This window comes from Mustela putorius, unplaced genomic scaffold (genome assembly GCF_011764305.1).
Source record: "Mustela putorius furo isolate JIRA1106 unplaced genomic scaffold, ASM1176430v1.1 tig00000765_pilon_pilon_pilon, whole genome shotgun sequence".
NCBI classification, from domain to species: domain Eukaryota; kingdom Metazoa; phylum Chordata; class Mammalia; order Carnivora; family Mustelidae; genus Mustela; species Mustela putorius.
The window spans coordinates 8648192-8664662 of record NW_025421470.1 but is presented as its reverse complement, the minus strand read 5'-3'; the positions used below and the strand labels follow the sequence as shown (position 1 = coordinate 8664662).

The 16471-nt window shown below is 40.9% G+C and overlaps 1 protein-coding gene across 2 annotated transcripts in view; it reads left to right on the top strand.

Annotated features, from left to right (window-relative positions):
• Window positions 1–16471, top strand: part of MORC3 (MORC family CW-type zinc finger 3) — a 42561-nt gene continuing 26090 nt past the window's right edge. The window contains exons 1-5 of one of the 2 annotated variants that reach the window (XM_045084520.1): window positions 1–146; window positions 10645–10717; window positions 13141–13273; window positions 14634–14848; window positions 15600–15747. In XM_045084520.1, the coding sequence (XP_044940455.1) occupies window positions 108–146; window positions 10645–10717; window positions 13141–13273; window positions 14634–14848; window positions 15600–15747 (608 nt within the window). In that variant the 5' untranslated portion in view covers window positions 1–107. Of the gene's footprint in view, window positions 147–301; window positions 927–10644; window positions 10718–13140; window positions 13274–14633; window positions 14849–15599; window positions 15748–16471 lie in introns of those variants that run through there. The other variant, XM_004762138.3, reaches the window with a different exon arrangement.

The window sequence follows — 16471 nt, the reverse complement described above, 5'->3', positions numbered from 1 at the left end:
CGCCCCGCCCCGGAAGTGGGCGGGCCTCAGCGGGCTCCACAGTCGTCCCGGCCGCCTCCCAGTCGGGTTGCGGCCGAGGCCGGTCCTGGCTTTGTAGCTCGCTCAAGATGGCGGCGCAGCCACCCAGCGGGATCCGCCTCAGCGCGGTGAGCAGCCGCGAGGGGTGGAGCGGGCCGTGTCCCAGGAGGGCGGGCAGGCGGGCAAGCGAGGGGGGGCCGGCAGTGGGCGGTGGCGACTCGTCGGCGCGGCGGCTGGGGCCGCGGCGGGGCCGGGGGAGGGGGCGGCCATCTCGCTCCCGTCGGCGGAGCGACTCGGCGGCGGACAGGGCCGGGCGGTGCGGGCCGGGCTGCGTTCCGTTTTCTCGGCGCTGGGTTTCTGTTTTGCCCCCCGCGGCTTTGGGGCGGGCCGGGCCCGCGGCCCCTCCTCCCGGCTCTCTCCTGGCTGCCTAGCAGCTGTCGTTCGAGGGCGAGGCCTCCGTGGCCGCACCACCCGTCTCTCGGACCGCGGGGGCCCCTGACCCTTCCCAGCCCGCGGGCCGGCGGGGCGCCCCGGGGCGGGAGGGGGAACGGGAGCGGCAGTCCGCGACCAGAAATGCCAGGCGGCCTTGACCTCTAGGCGACGGGACGGGGTGAAGCGAGCCGGGACGGGTCTTCCTGATTCGTTCACATTCCTGCCGCTTCCTTCCAGTTGAGCCTTCGGGCCCAGGTCACCAAGTCACTGGCTTCTCCCGTTTTCTCTGGCCTCTCCGTCGTGTCTGTTTCGGGGCGTTCTTGGAAACCCTCCAGCATTTCTTGTATCTGTGAGTCCTGAGTCGTAGGGAGCGGTCACCCACAAGAATGAAATTTCACCTCCTAAAATGTGGGCGTGGCTTTCCTGATGATCCTCCGAAAGTTGGTGTTGTGCAGAAGTGTACCTCCTCTTTTGAGGTTGGTGACTCTTGCCAGAGAATGGCTACCGTAGTCTCGTTAAATGTAACGATCGAGTGGTAATACTATTGCTTTAAAATTGGTGCATTGCCCTCTGACTTCTTCGTTTAATCATTCTTACCCACACCTGGTGTCCTTGGACTTGAACAGTTTTTCGGTATGGTGAATGTAAAGTGTGTTTGGGTTTATTTTGCATTTCCTTAAAAGTTATTCACATTTAACTTATTAAAAAAAAACACCTATTGTATCCTTTGCCCATTTTTGTATTTTCTCTTAAAGAGATTTTTATTGATCGTTAAGTGTTCTTTACCTATACCGAATAAAGGTTCTTTGGTTACATAACTGGCCTGTTGAATGAGATAATATTTAGTAGTTTGAATATAGAGAGCAACTTTATTCTTTCTTAGCACTGGGTTTAAGTATTGTTTGCCTGTCTTCGACGCTTGGGTGAATCTGGGCATATGTAAGTAAGGCTTTCCAGTTAGCCTCAGGTATTGTAAAGTCTGTCCTCATGTAATTTAAAATATCTTATTCAGGGGCGCCTGGGTGGCTCAGTGGGTTAAAGCCTCTGCCTTCGGCTCAGGTCATGATCCCAGGGTCCTGGGATCGAGCCCCGCATCGGGCTCTCTGCTCAGCAGGGAGCCTGCTTCCTCCTCTCTCTCTGCCTGCCTCTCTGCCTACTTGTGATCTCAGTCTGTCAAATAAATAAAATCTTTAAAAAAAAAAAAATAAAATAAAATATCTTATTCAGTTTAATGCCCAGACCTTCCCCCTCTCAGATTGGGCCACGTTCTGTACCAGAATCCTGTTGTGGGGAAAAGGAGTGAAGGGGTTTTGTCCTCTTTCTGCAAGAGGATTTTCTTCTCATTTCCCTGGCTTCTCCAGTGTTGCTGTCTTAAGTTCTCAAGACTGAGGTGATAAAGGGAGCAAACGTAAGAGTCAAAACAGTGTTAAGAGACCGGTATTGTTAGCTGGCTTTCTGGGTGAAGCAGCTGTCCATGTGCGAAATATTCCTTTTGTGGGTAATATGGGCTGTTTGGAACCTCACTGACCGAATCTCCCATCTGCAGCTTCTGGACTGTATCTCCACCCATCTTTTTGCTTTAGGGCAGGAATTGGCAAACTATGGCTTATGGGCCAAATCCAGCCTGCCACCTGTTTTTGTATGGCCCATAAACTAAGAAGGTTTTTTTTTTTTTTTTTTTTTTAAAGATTTTATTTATTTGACAGAGATCACAAGTAGGCAGAGAGGTAGGCAGAGAGAGAGAGAGAGGAGGCTCCCCATGGGGCAGAGAGCCTGATGTGGGGCCTCGATCCCAGAACCCTGGGATCATGACCTGAGCTGAAGGCAGCGGCTTTCACCCACTGAACCACCCAAGCATCCCAAGAGTGATTCTTAAGCAGTTGGAAAAAATCAAAAGAGTATTTTGCAACATATGAAAATTATGTGACATACACATTTCAGTTTCCAAAAATTTCATTTGACTACAGCTATGCTCACTGTTTGGGTGTAGCTGTCAGATGCTTTCATTAGGAGTCTAGGAATTAATGAGTCTATGCATTTGTCAAAAGTCATAGATCCTAAGACATAAGGGGTGAACCATAATCATGTATGCATATTTTAATTTAGGAGGGCAGGAGATCCAAGGACAGAATGCAGAATGACAGAAACATTTAAATTTTTGCCTTTTGCTTTCCTATCTCTAAGTTAAAATGCTGCTACCGTTTTGTTGTTTTCCGGTAGTCCTGCTGTGGATTGAACTGACCTGTGCGTACTCTTTTCACATCCTCCATCCTGCCAATGCATTTATCTTTTTAGTGGAATTGCTGTATGATTTATCACTCTTATCATTATTCACAAGTGAGCCAACCAGAACTATGATTGCATTTTCTTTGTTGTACAGCGTTTTGTCTTTCTGAGGTTAATAATTGTATTTTGTTTGCTTAGACTTGCTCTTTTATCCAAACTTTCACAGAACTGGAAAATCTTTTCCAGATGTGCTCAAGCACACCCAATATTTTGTCAGTTTTATTGGCTTACTTGTGTTTTGGGGACTTCCCTTTATCATCTTTCTGGAAATTTCCTTCCCCTTTCGTTGTGCCTCCATCCCACATATTCCTCTTTTGGAGCTTACTCTCTTGGCAGGTGCAGTAGACGAGTGACAGAGCATGGGCTCTGGAACCCACCTGCCTGGGTTCAAATCCTGACTGACGAATGGATAAGTAACCTTGGCAAATTATTTACTCTCTCTGTGCCTGAGTTTCTAATCTGAAGGATGGGCGGGCACCTCAAAGGGTGGTTTTAAACATTAAAGGAGCAAATACATATAACAGGTTTGTGCATGCAGTAAGTGCCCAGGAAATATTTGCTGTTTTTGTTCCTGGTAGTGGTGGAGCGCATCCATCCTTCCAAAAACAGGTATAGCTTCTGAGAGCAGAGTACATGGGAAGAAAAAAATTTTGTGTCATTTCTTGGAGATATATTGTTTCTTGTCCTTTATATATCATTTAGCTGGATTTGTCATTCTAAATTAAGAATGATTTATCTTAGAAATTTAAAAGCATGCTTTATTGTAGTAGAATCCTATGTATTGTATTGGGCACTTAGGCTGGAAATTCAAGTTCTTAATAATCTGGAAAATTTTCTCATTTATTTGACATATTTCTTCCCTCTGTTTCTCAGTTTTCTTTTGTCTCCTGTTTTCCTACTTGTTTCTTTTCTGTGAGATTTCCTCCATTTGTTCTCCTTTCTCTTGTTATTTATTTAACCATTATTATTAATAGCCATTATTATTAATAATTAGTCATATTATTAATAATTATATTAATAAATAATAATAATATCTTTTTAAAAAGACCTGTTTATTTATTTGAGAGAGAGCGAGCGTGTGCACACAGCAGGGAGAAGGGGGAGAGGGAGGGAGAGAGTCTGAAACAGACTCAGAAATTAGGACTTGAGTGGAAACCAAGAGTCAGACACTTAACCATCTGCGCCAGCCGGGTGCCCCCTGAATGTCTTTTTACAATCTTCCTTGGACAGGGGTGCCTGGCTGACTGAATCAATGGAGTGTGTGACTATTGATCTCAGGATCGTGAGTTAAAGCCCCACATTGGGTATGGAGCCTACTTATTATATACACACACACACACACACACACACACACTCTCTCTCTCTCTCTCTCTCTCGATCAAGCAGTCATCTCCCCTAGACAAAATATTTGTTATCACTGAGCATATTGATTACAGCATTTTTAAGTTTTCTTTTGCTTGCTGCATGCCGGTGCTTTCTTTGTTCCTTTTTCTTTGTGCTTCTGTCTTAAAATTTTGTAGTAGTCTCAAATGTCTGGAGATGGTTAACCTGCTTACGTTTCCAAGTAAGATGCACAGCTCACTGGACATACATGAGTAGAGCTCCTTTGGAGGGCTTCAGTGTTGGGTGATGAGAAAGATAGTAATCAGTTATGTTTTGTTGGGGGCACTCTATGTCAGTATTTGTAAGAACCTAAAGAATGGAAGCATGGAAGTATTTGAAAATAAAATAGGCTTGTTTAAAGTTAGGTAAAAATTTGTGATGAGCACTGGATGTTGTGTGGAAGTGTTGAATCACTGTATTGTGCACCTGAAAATAATATTACCCAGTATGCTTACTAATTGGAATTTAAATAAAAGCTTCAAAAAATAACTTTAAAAATTTTTAAAGTAATTCTTAAAAAGTGGGATCAACAAAAATAAGATGCTATCCAGAAAGGCCTGGCATAACTGTAAAAGGAGCAGATGGAACTTTTGGAAATCATTCGGTTTTCCAGAGAGGAATTCTACATCTAGTCTCTTGCCATGGCATATATAATTCTGGCTGCTAGCTCTCCTGAAAGCTCAGCTGGGAAAAGGAAATGGGAGTATCACGTTGTTCAGTTTGCTGACTTGGTATTTATCTCTTTGTTATTGTAGTAAAATACACTTAACATAAAATTTACCATCTTGACCATTTTTAAGTATTTAATTCAGTACTATTAGATACATTCACTTTGTTGTACAGTCTGCAGAACTCTTTTCATCTTGCAAAACTAAAACTCTATATCTATTAACAAATAATTCTCCATTCTCCCTTCACATAGCCCCTAGCAGCCACCATTCTACTCTCTGTGAATTTGACCACTGTAGGTATGTCATGTAAGTGTAATCATGAATTATTTGTCATTTTGTGACTGGCTTATTTCACTTAGCATAATGTTCTCAGGTGGTTCATCCAGTTGTAGCATATGTCAAGGGATCTTTTCCTTCCGAGGCGGAATACTATTCCCTTGTATGAATATACCACATTTTGTTTTCCCATTCATTGATGGGTATTTATGTGGCTTCCACCTTTTGGGTATTGTGCATAATGGTCCTATGAACAGGGGTGTACAAATAATCTCTTCAAGATCCTGCTTCCATTTCTTCTAAGTATGTACCCAGCAGTGGAATTGCTGGATCATATGACAGTTCTATGTTTAATTTTATAGTACCATGCTAGTAAGTATGAGGTGGTATCTCATTGTGGTTTTGTTTGTATATCCCTAGTGATTAATGATGTTGATCATCTTGTGTTAGTGGCCATTTGTATAGAGTCCTTGGAGAAATAGCCAAGTCCTTTGCCTACTATTTAATTAGGTTTTTAGTCTTTTTGTTGATGTGTGTAGGAGTTCTTCATGTGTTCTGGATATTAACCTCTTATCTGATACTTGATTTGCAGATTTTTTTTTTCCATTCTGTAGATTGCTTTTTCATTCTGTTGATTGTATCCTTTATTTTTTAAAAAGATTGTATTTGTTTATTCATTTATTTATTCGAGAGAGAGTGAGGAGTAGGGTGGGGGTGGGCAGAGAGGAGGAGAAACAGACTCTGCACTGAGCAGGGAATCTCGTTCTGACTCATGACATGATCCAGGGATCCTGGGATCATGACCTGAGCCAAAAGCAGATGACCAACTGACTGAGCCACCCAGGCATCCCAGTTGTATCCTTTAATGTGTAGAAGTTTCAAATTTTGATGCAGTACAATTGATCTTGTTTTGTTTCCTGTACTTTTGGTGTCATATCCAAGAAATAATTGCCAAATCCAGTGTCATGAAACTTTCCCCCTATGCTTTCTTCTAAGAGTTTTAAAAGTTTTTAATTTTTTATGTTAGATCTTTGATCCATTTTAAGGTGTCCTTTTTTTTTCCCCCCCTCTATATGGTGTGGGCAAGAGTATAACTTGAGTCTTTTACATATGGATATCATGGATATCTAGCTTTCCCAGCACTATTTATTGAAGAGACTGTCTTTTTCTTATTGAATGGTCTTGACACCCTTGTGGAAAATCATTTGGCCATATATGTGAGGGTTTATTTCCGGACTGTTTGCTGACTTGCTTTTAACCCATCTGTTTTCGTTGTTCCTGAGCCTGCCACCATCACTTTCTCCCAAGAACAGACCCTCCAGTTTTCTGCCTGCTTGCTTAGAGTAGTTGCAGGGTGAAAGAAAAAACTGGGGAGGAGGGGGGAATCTTTCTTGCTTCTTTAAGGACTTTGAAGCTATCTTGTTTTCATACAACCTCTAGAACCTTTGACTTTGGAGGCACAAAAATCTAATTCCTAAGGCTTTGTGGAGTTCTGCCAAGGTTCCTGGTCTGCTGCTTGTTGTTTCTCATCTCTTCATAGTTTTCAGACTCAGCTCTTTACAGGCTGTTGGATGAGTTTGAAATGCCCGAATTCCGAACCCCCCCCCCCCCAAAGACGACCACCAGAGTCCACAGTCAAAGCCAAACAGCAAGGTTCGTTTATAACGGGTTCGAACCCGGACCTCCGCGCACTCGTTACCGGTGACGCTAAGAGGTGCTGAGCTCGGGATCACAACACCTTTTATACACTATTTTTGGGGAGTCAGGGACTTAGCATACATCATAGTATCTTGTAACAGATCGCCACATACCGCCAGAAAATCATAAAGCAACTCTATAATATGACTGGCGCGCTACAGAGCTGGAAAAGGCTGGGACCAGATTATTGGTTAGATCAAAAGGCTGTCATTCTTCATACTGCTTAGTTGGCGCTGCTAGGGTATGTGTCACCTCAAGATTGGCCGGGGTCTCCCTGTCAAGCTGCGGGGTGCCAGATGGTTATTATCTCTTGCACCAGAGCTGGGTAGGGGGTCCGGGAGCAGTCATTCTGTCACGTCCAATTCTGGATGGGGGTTTCTCTGCCACCAAATGACTGTTATCTCTTGGCCCAGAGCTGGGTGGGGGGTCCGGAGCGGCCATTCTGTCAGGTTCAATTCTGGGCGGGGGATGTGTGGTTACAGAGTGTCCATAGAAAGTCTGCTGGTATTTTTCCATCTCCTCATGGGTTAGCAAGCGAAGGTACAGAAGCAGAAATAGCGGTAATGGTCATAATTTTATTCCCTAAGCTTCTCAAGTTGTCATATCTGTGCTTTCCAGTTTCCAAACTACTGACTACCTTATCTCCTATTATCCATCACTTCTCTGATTGCTTTTGTTCTGGTTTATTCTCCCCCAGGCCCTGCCCCCACCCCCGCCCCCATTAAAAAGCAGTTTCAGGCAGGAGCACAGGTAAACACTCCCATATGTTCAAGCTTCCAAAAAAGTTTTATATTTATCTGGTTTTTTAAATGTATGACTATTGATTCTAAAAGTTATATTCTTTTTAAAAAATATATTATTTATTTATTTGGCAGACAGAGATTACAAGTAGGCAGAGAGGCAGGCAGGACCCTGGGATCATGACCTGAGCCTAAGGCAGAAGCTCAACCCACTGAGCCACCCAGGTGCCCCTAAAAGTTGTATTAATTCTTTAAAAAATCTGTGTGTAGTCTTCAGAGCATCTCATTTTTGTGTGTGTTTCCTAAATTTTGGTGGTGGGAAGTGACGTCTAATACTACTGAATCTTGTTTGCTAACATTTTCTCCTGGTGGATTGTTCCCTTAAATGATTTTTCCCTTAGTTTAGATTTTGTGCTCAAATAGTCGCCCAAATAATGACTTAAGGGAATCCTCTGCGGTCTGGTTGAGGCTGTGATCTTCATAGTGTTTCTGCAAGTTATATAAATTGATAGAACTTCACCCAAGTGAAGGCATGCCCTTTTTTACAGAGCTGCTTGTTACGCCTTTTTTTTTTTTTTTAAAGCATCTAGACCAAAACAGACTAACTTCCCGTTAGACAGGTTCCTGCTGCCCCCAGCTTCTTATTGAGGGTGAGGCGGGGTAGTTACTTCCAAATCTCCTATCCCTGAGTCACCATTAAAACCAAAACCTTTTAAAAACAAAACAAAACAACAGCAGCAAAACAAACCTTTGTACTCCATTTAAGCACCTCACCCATTGTCCTTTATCTTCAAATCTAGTTTTTGTAGTTAATTCTTTCTTTACTCAAAGCCCTTAAAGATTTTCCTTTTAAAAAAATTTTTTTTTAAGATTACTTTTTTATTTGGGGAGGGGGGGGAAGAAAGCACACAGGACTGGGGTGAGGGGCAGAGAGGGAGAAGCAGACTCTCTGCTGAGCAGGGAGACTGTTGCTGCTCCTTTCTGGAACTCTGGGTTCATAATCTGAGCTGAAGGCAGATGCCCAACTGACTGAGCCACCCAGGCCTCCCCTTCCTTAATTTTTATTTTTTTTATGAGCTCAGTTGTGCCTTTAAGGAATACTAAAAAGCACACACACACAGTGCTTATTATGTTCTGGTTGGTCTTCTAAGCATTTACAAATATTAACTCATTTAATATTCTTAATACCCTGGTAAGCTGATATGCTTATTATCCTCATTTTTATAGATGACAGAACTTGAGGCACTGAGATTAAGCTTCTTGCTCAAGGTCACACACTTGGTTAAACATACTGTGCTTCGCATGTATGTGTTTGTGTGTCTATCTGTCTATGTGTTATGTGTTTATGTGTCTATGTATTACTGCTTTGACCAGTCAAGGGTGTTTCCCTCCACAGCTAGTGGTGTGTTCTAAAGATGAGAATTCAGAATAGTCAAAAAAGCCACTGTTTACCATTCACTTATTTCTTACTGATGCCTTCTTTGCTTTGCTCTCCCTGGGTTCTTACTCAAGAACAGTGTGTACCATGTCAATTTGGAATTGATATACAGGATGAAGACATTAAATGAAAATTGACATTCCCACTACCACATTCTGCCAATACATCTAAAATTCAAAATACCCCATTCCAGTTCCAGATTTCACAGCTAACAGAAATGCATAAAATAGAGCAAAGACAGATATTCTAAGAGTGTCTTCTTTGGTAGCCAGAAGTTTCACACTCCAAAGCCATGCCTCCATTGTAAAATTTGTAACAGGTGAGGAGTATGCCATTCTATAAATGGTAGCGTGATAATTATGCAGAGGCCGGCAGCTGGGACAGAAAGAGCCTCCCGATGGCTGACCCCTGGCACCGTCACAGGTAGATTAACTTTGAGAAAAGCCTCTGGTGCAAGATGAAGATCTGGAAATTGGTTTTTATTTAAAAACTTTGTAACATATGCTGTAGAAAGGCTGAATTACTTCCTATTTATTACACAAATGTGTGCCATACTCCACTTTGAAGACTGCTTTTCTACGAATTTCATTTCTCACATGTGCCTTTCAGTCTAATGGTGAATGAATGCTTGGGAATTGTCTAAAACCAAATGTGGACAGAGAAAAAGCAGACCTCTTTCTGACACCTTGTGGCAGCAATAGAGCACTACAAACACAGTTGGTTTCATTTGTGATCTCATCACATACCCAGGGCTTGTCACATTAAATACTTAAAAGTGCCTCCTCTCTTTTTTTCCTTAAATATAAGATAATCTGTTAAAAATGAACACAAAATCCCCATTGCATGGAAATTCTCTTTAATGGAAATTTTCAAGCCTCAGCCTTTGAAGGCCACTTGGACGTTTTTATGCATTTGATATCTATACTCAGAAATTTAGGGAGTTCCCTATAGAATGAAGTTGATTGGCATAGTCATTCATACTGTATAACTGTGAATAAAATAAGACCTAAAATCCTTGGGTTTAAACTTTTATTTGACATTGTGTAATGGGTTGATAGATGTCTATTACTCCATTGCGAAGGTTTAATTATAATGCACTGGGAGTAAATAATATAAAAAAGATCAAATACTGACGTTCCATGAGACCACTAGAAAAGCCTTTTGATTAATAAGTGAAGCTACGTTTATTAAGCCTAATGCATTCAGGAAAAAACACCCCCTTGGCAAAAATCTTAGTTGTGTCTCACAGTAATTTTGAGGTAGGCCTTGCAGGCTGGGTAACTTTCTGACTGGGTAGTTTGTAATATGGCTTTGGATTGGTGGACCCAAGGAGGCAAGGTTTTGAAGCAGGTGTTGATGAGTAAACTATTTAGTTCTTAGCCTTCTAAGAACCTTACCTTCGAGGTTGTTTCTTCCCGGTATATCCTGAAGCAAGCAGCTATTATTTTTGCTTGGTCTCAGTGTTGTTTATTTTATTTTTTACTATTTTTATTTCTTTTAAAGATTTTAAAATAATGTCCACACCCAACGTGGGGCTTAAACTCCACAACCCCGAGATCAAGAGTCACAGGCTCTACCGACTGAGCCAGCCAGCCAGGTGCCCTGGTGTTGTTTATTTAATACAGGAACAGAAAATTATACTGGTTTCAGTTCTTAAAAGTAAGACTTGAATTAATTTATGTGAATCATTGGTTTGTTTCAGCTTTGCCCGAAGTTTTTACATACAAATTCTACTAGTCACACTTGGCCATTCAGTGCAGTTGCTGAATTAATAGGTATGTAAAATTGACATTTCATGTATAATCTGTTGCTTGCAATTGAAGTTTTAAAAAACTTTTCATTGAAAAATAATATGCATATAAGCTGTTTAATAAAACATGTATTTTGAATGATACCATCGGTAAGGTTTATCTAGCATAACAGCTATTCAAGTAGATGTCAAATTAATTATGCTCAACCTTCTCTCTACTATTATTTTGCCAAATTCATAAAACATTTATGTTGAAAATAGTTTTATTCTGATTATAAAAGAAACTGATCTATTGTAAAAATAGGAATTGTGGTTTGTTTTTTTTGTTTTGTTTTTAAAGATTTTATTTATTTATTTGACAGACAGAGATCACAAATAGGCAGAGAGGCAGGCGGGGTGGGAGGGGTAGCAGGGTCCCTGCCAAGCAGAGAGCCCAGTGCGGGGCTCCGTCCCAGGACCCTGAGATCATGACCCAAGCTGAAGGCAGAGGCTATAACCCCACTGAGCCACTCAGGCGCCCAGGAATTGTGTTTTTTAATAGTTGAAAAGTACATGTAACAGACTTTTTTTCCCCTGAGGTTAGCAAGTAAGGAGGTTAATGTTACATTAGATTTGTGATAATACATTTTTTGTTTCCTCCGATAAAATGATTAGATCTAGAATTGTGTTTTAATAGTGTTTCAGTGAACATGAGAAGAGGCAGAGTTGTGATCAGATTTGCATAATGGGTCATGATTTTTTCCCCTCTGGCATGTGATTTTTTTTTTTTTTTAATAAAGATTTAGTTTATTTGAGAGAGAGCTGGGGGAGGGGCAGAGTGAGAGGAAGTGGACTCCCCACTGAGGGCCAAGCCAGAGGTGGATTTGAAGGCCAGGACTCAAGATCTTGACCCGAGCCAAGAGTCAGTCTCTTAACTGACTGAGGTGCCCAAGCACCCCTGATTTTTTTTTTTTTAAGCGTGTGTTTGAGAAACACGTAATAAAGGAAAGTATATCCTTGGGAATTCTTGGAAATACTTTAGATTCTTTGTCAAGAAAGGGTTCTCGGGGCACCTGGTTGGCTCTGTGGGTTAAAGCCTCTGCCTTCAACTCGGGTCATGATCCCAGGGTCCTGGGATCGAGCCCCATATCGGGCTCTCTGCTCGGCGGGGAGCCTGCTTCCCCACCCCCCTCTCTGCCTGCCTCTCTGCCTACTTGTGATCTGTCTGTCAAATAAATAAATAATAAAATCTTTAAAAAAAAGAAAGGGTTCTCTATCTTAGAACCCTTAGAAGAGAAAAAAAAGAAAAAACTTTTGAGCACCCTTCTTTTCTTTGGCATAGTTAGATTTTCCAAAGTCTCCCAGCTAATATGTGCTGTTCAGCTGGTTTTTTAAAAACCCATAAGTTTTTTAAAAAAAACTGCAGCTCTTCAGAGCCCTTCTTTTTTTATGACAATCCAGAGGACCCACCCAAGCTGGGACTGTTCATTCAGGTCTAGTGATTGTCTGGCTTTGGGGTAGAGCAGCTGAAAGTCATGGTGCTCTTTGTGCTTTATCAAATATAAGTGAAACATCACTTTTCCAGATGATTTTAATTCTAGACTGCTTTATGGAAGATGATTTTAATTCTAAAAAGATTTAGTTTCTAAACTAAAAGATTCTAAAAAGATGATTTTAATTCTAGACTGCCTTATGGAAGGATAGTTTGAGAACCGTTGTTTATGTTTAATCATAAAGACTTCAAAATATACCTCAGCAAGTATTTTTAGTCAATTAAGGATATTCAAGTAGAACTTAATTCACAAGCTGATGTTATTTGCTGCTTCTGTTGACATTTTTTTCATTTTTTGTAGTTTTTTTTAATGTGTTCCTTCCTACTTACCTATTCTGAGACAAACAAGGAAGCTAAGCAGGAGTGTTACATGGGGATCTGTACAGAGATCATAGAAATGTAAAAGCCACCAGAAACTTTGGTTAGATTGGAAAGGGCCACAATTTGAAGAACTGTGTAGAAGGTAAACCTTCATGTGTGTATCCAGCTTAGCAGAGAACAGGACTGCTTTCTCATTTATTCAGTGACTGCATTGCATGCCCTCAGTGTCAGCTTGTGCGTAGTGCTAGTTGACGCTCAGTTCTCAGGTTCTCTCTCTCCATAGCCAGGCCGGTTCTTTGGGCAGAAGAAAACCTCCCTGTCTTGATCATCTCCTTGGTACAGTCACTCTTCTTGTTTGTAGTTTTTCAGTGTAGTGGGCACCAGTGTAACAAATGGAGGGCTTTGGAAAGGGCTAATTCTGTAACGATCAGTGAATGATGTATATAGCAAGATACAGTTTAGTTTCAGGTTTTCAAGTCTTAGGGGTTCCTATACATGTCATTTTTAAAAAAATATGTTGCTTGTTAAAGGATTGTACTGAACTAATTAAATCTTTAAAATGCAAATCAAAATTTCTCAAAACTTTTGTTTCCCAGATAATGCTTATGATCCTGATGTGAATGCTAAACAGATATGGATTGACAAAACAGTGATAAATGACCATATATGCTTGACATTCACTGATAATGGGAATGGTATGACTTCAGATAAGTTACATAAAATGCTAAGGTATGTAGAAGTGTCACATTTCTTTCTTTTTCTTTTTCTTTTTTCTTTTCTTTTTTTAATTTTATTTGAGAGAGAGAGAGCCTGAGCAGGGTGAAGGACAGAGGGAGAGGCAGGCTTCCCACTGAGCAGGGAGCCCTACCTGGGGCTCAGACCTGAGTCAAAGGCAGCTGCTTAACTGACTGAGCCACCTAGGTGCCCCAAAAGTGTCACATTTTTTTTTTCTTTTCTTTCTTTCTTAATTTTTTTGTTTTTTTTAAGGTTTTGTTTATTATTTGACAGAGAGAAATAGTGAGAGAGGAAACACAAGCAGGGGGAGTGGGAGAGGGAGAAGCAGGCTTCCTACTGAGCAGGGAGCCGGATGCAGGACTGGATCCCAGGACTCTGGGATCATGACCTGAGCCAAAGGCAGAGGCTTAATGACTGAGCCACCCAGGTGCCCAAAAGTGTCACATTTCTTAAAAACATTGCTTTTACCCAGTTCAGGGGTTTCATGTGTCATACTTATTGCCCATACTTTCTGTGTTTTAAACATGATATGCCATACCCACAACCCACTCTGTTCCCTTCCTTAAGTCTTCCCCATTTCCTACTGCTATGTGATTATTAGACAGTCCCTGCCATTCTCACCCCCTCCTGTGTGACTTACCTAAAATTCCACCATTCCTTTAGAGTCTTAGTGCACTGGTAGTGGTTATTTATACCGTAGTGTTAATTGGTTCTAACCAGTATCTCCAGTAAAATGCCACTTTTGGTAGGGAGTCATTTTAAAGGGATTCAGAGGTTAAGGAAGGAAGCAAGATAAAACAGTCATAAAGCCTCTAATGTCACAGAATAGGATGTCAGTATGAAGCCAAATGTGCCTGAAAAGGAAACCAAGGTACCTAGTGTAGATATAGGGTAGAGAAAATGTGGCAGCAGAGTCCTTTGTACTTTCCCTTAAATACTTGTTATTCTGCCAGAAGCTTGATGCCGTTAGTAATCATACTATAATAGGCTTGCTGAGATCGAGGGAGTTGTTCACATGTAGAAGAAATTTCATGGGTGAAATCTCAAGAGTCCCAGGATCCCAAATGAGAACTTAGTCGTTTTGGCAGTGCGTGCCAGACAATGAGCTCCTGTTCCAGTGTGTCATTCTCATACCCTACAATGCAGATTTAGTTTTCATTTCATAAATGGAGAAACACGTCAAAATAGGTTAAAAGTAATATGCCTAAGATTATGTAACTAGAGAGGATGAAGCTAACATTTATACCCAGGCTTTTTACTTGATATTATAATTTTGGAATTTAAAAAAAATGAAGAATATATATATTTTAAAAATCTCTCTCTCTCTCTCTCTTTTTTTTTTTTTCCTTTTTAGCTTTGGCTTCAGTGACAAAGTCACCATGAATGGTCATGTCCCAGTTGGATTGTATGGGAATGGCTTCAAGTCAGGTTCTATGCGTTTGGGTAGAGATGCAATCGTGTTTACCAAAAATGGAGAAAGCATGAGTGTGGGCTTCTTGTCTCAGACCTACTTGGAAGTCATAAAAGCAGAACATGTTGTTGTCCCAATAGTGGCGTTCAACAAACACCATATCCTTTTGATTTGCAAATAGAAACTGGGGAGAAACTCTGAAGAAATACTCTGAACCATTCCTTCCTTTTGCGCTCCTTCAGATTCTCGTTTTTTAATCAGTTTCCGTGATAGCTCTTGTTCCTACCCATTGTCTCTTACATCTCTGGCTAAGCCTTTTTCCCTTTCTTCTTTTGGAATTGTGCCATGGAAACCCTTAAGGTAAGGTAGTTGCTTTTTGTGTTCAGCTCCCTGTAGCTCTCCCCTTTATTTCAGTCCTACTATGTCTAAAAAGGTGTGTGGTCTGCTTCGAAATTTTTCCTAAGCCCATGAAAAGCAAGATATCTTTAGGAAAACAGTTTCTGTGTTTTTTTATAAATACATTCAGATATTAGGAACCATTAAATTAGGAATCATAATAAACTTACTTATACTTCATCTTCCTTGGTGTTTATCTGAAATCAAACTGCAGTTTTAAGATTTTTTATTTATTTATTTGACAGACAGAGACCACAAGTAGGCAGAGAGAGAGGAGGAAGCAGGCTCCCTGCTTGAGCAGAGAGCCCGATGCGGGGCTCGATCCCAGGACCCTGGGATCATGACCTGAGCCGAAGGCAGAGGCTTTAACCCACTGAGCCACCCAGGCGCCCCAAACTGCAGTTTTAAAACTAAGAAATTAATTTAGGAAAAAGTTATCTGTTACTGTTTAAGTTTCCATATTGCAATCATAAGAAGTATGTTGTTGGTCTAAGTCTTTAACTTAAGATATACGACAGATGATAAATTTAGCAGAATCAAAAGCAAGCCTTGCAGCAATTCTGGAACATTCTCTGTTTTCTACGGAACAGAAATTACTGGCGGAACTTGATGCTATTATGGGTAAGAAGGGGACGAGGATCATCATTTGGAACCTTAGAAGGTAAATGTGGAACTCAGCGAGTGGTTTCTCATTTGGGAAGGAAATTGCTTGTGCAGGAATGGTCTTATTACATTTATCCATTGTCACAAGGAGTAGAAATACACTGGAAGGTACTCAGTTTTTGGCATAGGTAACAATTTGTCTTTTCCAAGAGTGTTTTATCGATGCCACTTTGGCTTCAGTTCGAGATAATTTCATATTATTAAAACTAAATTTCCTAGCCCTGCCATTCAGTATCTGTAGAGCTCAATTCTCACTTTCTGCTATTCTACCCCTCCTCAAAAAGAAAAGGGAAGAAAATATCCCAGCTAATAAGCCCTAACTTGTATAAGTTAGGAAGAGAAATCTTTATCGGTTACTTAAAGCTAAGCATAATTTAACAACTAGTGAGAAAAGTAAAGTAGGTGAGACCTCTGTATTGCATAAAATTGTAGTCCTTTATCCTTGTGAAGATAAAATCATTTGCAAATAAGGTTTTTTAAAAACTTAGGATAAATGTATAATACTGAGATATTTAGACACAAAGAATGATAGGAATACAGCACAAATTGAGTGGTAAGCCTTAAATACTAAAAATCTTTTCTGATCTATGTTCCCTTTTTTCCCTTGCTTTGCTGCCATGCCCCTCCCATCCTCGCTCCCCTCTTTTTTAAATTTACATATTTTATTTTGAGATATCTGTAGATTTATAGGCACAAGTCTCATGCATTGTTTATCCAGTTTC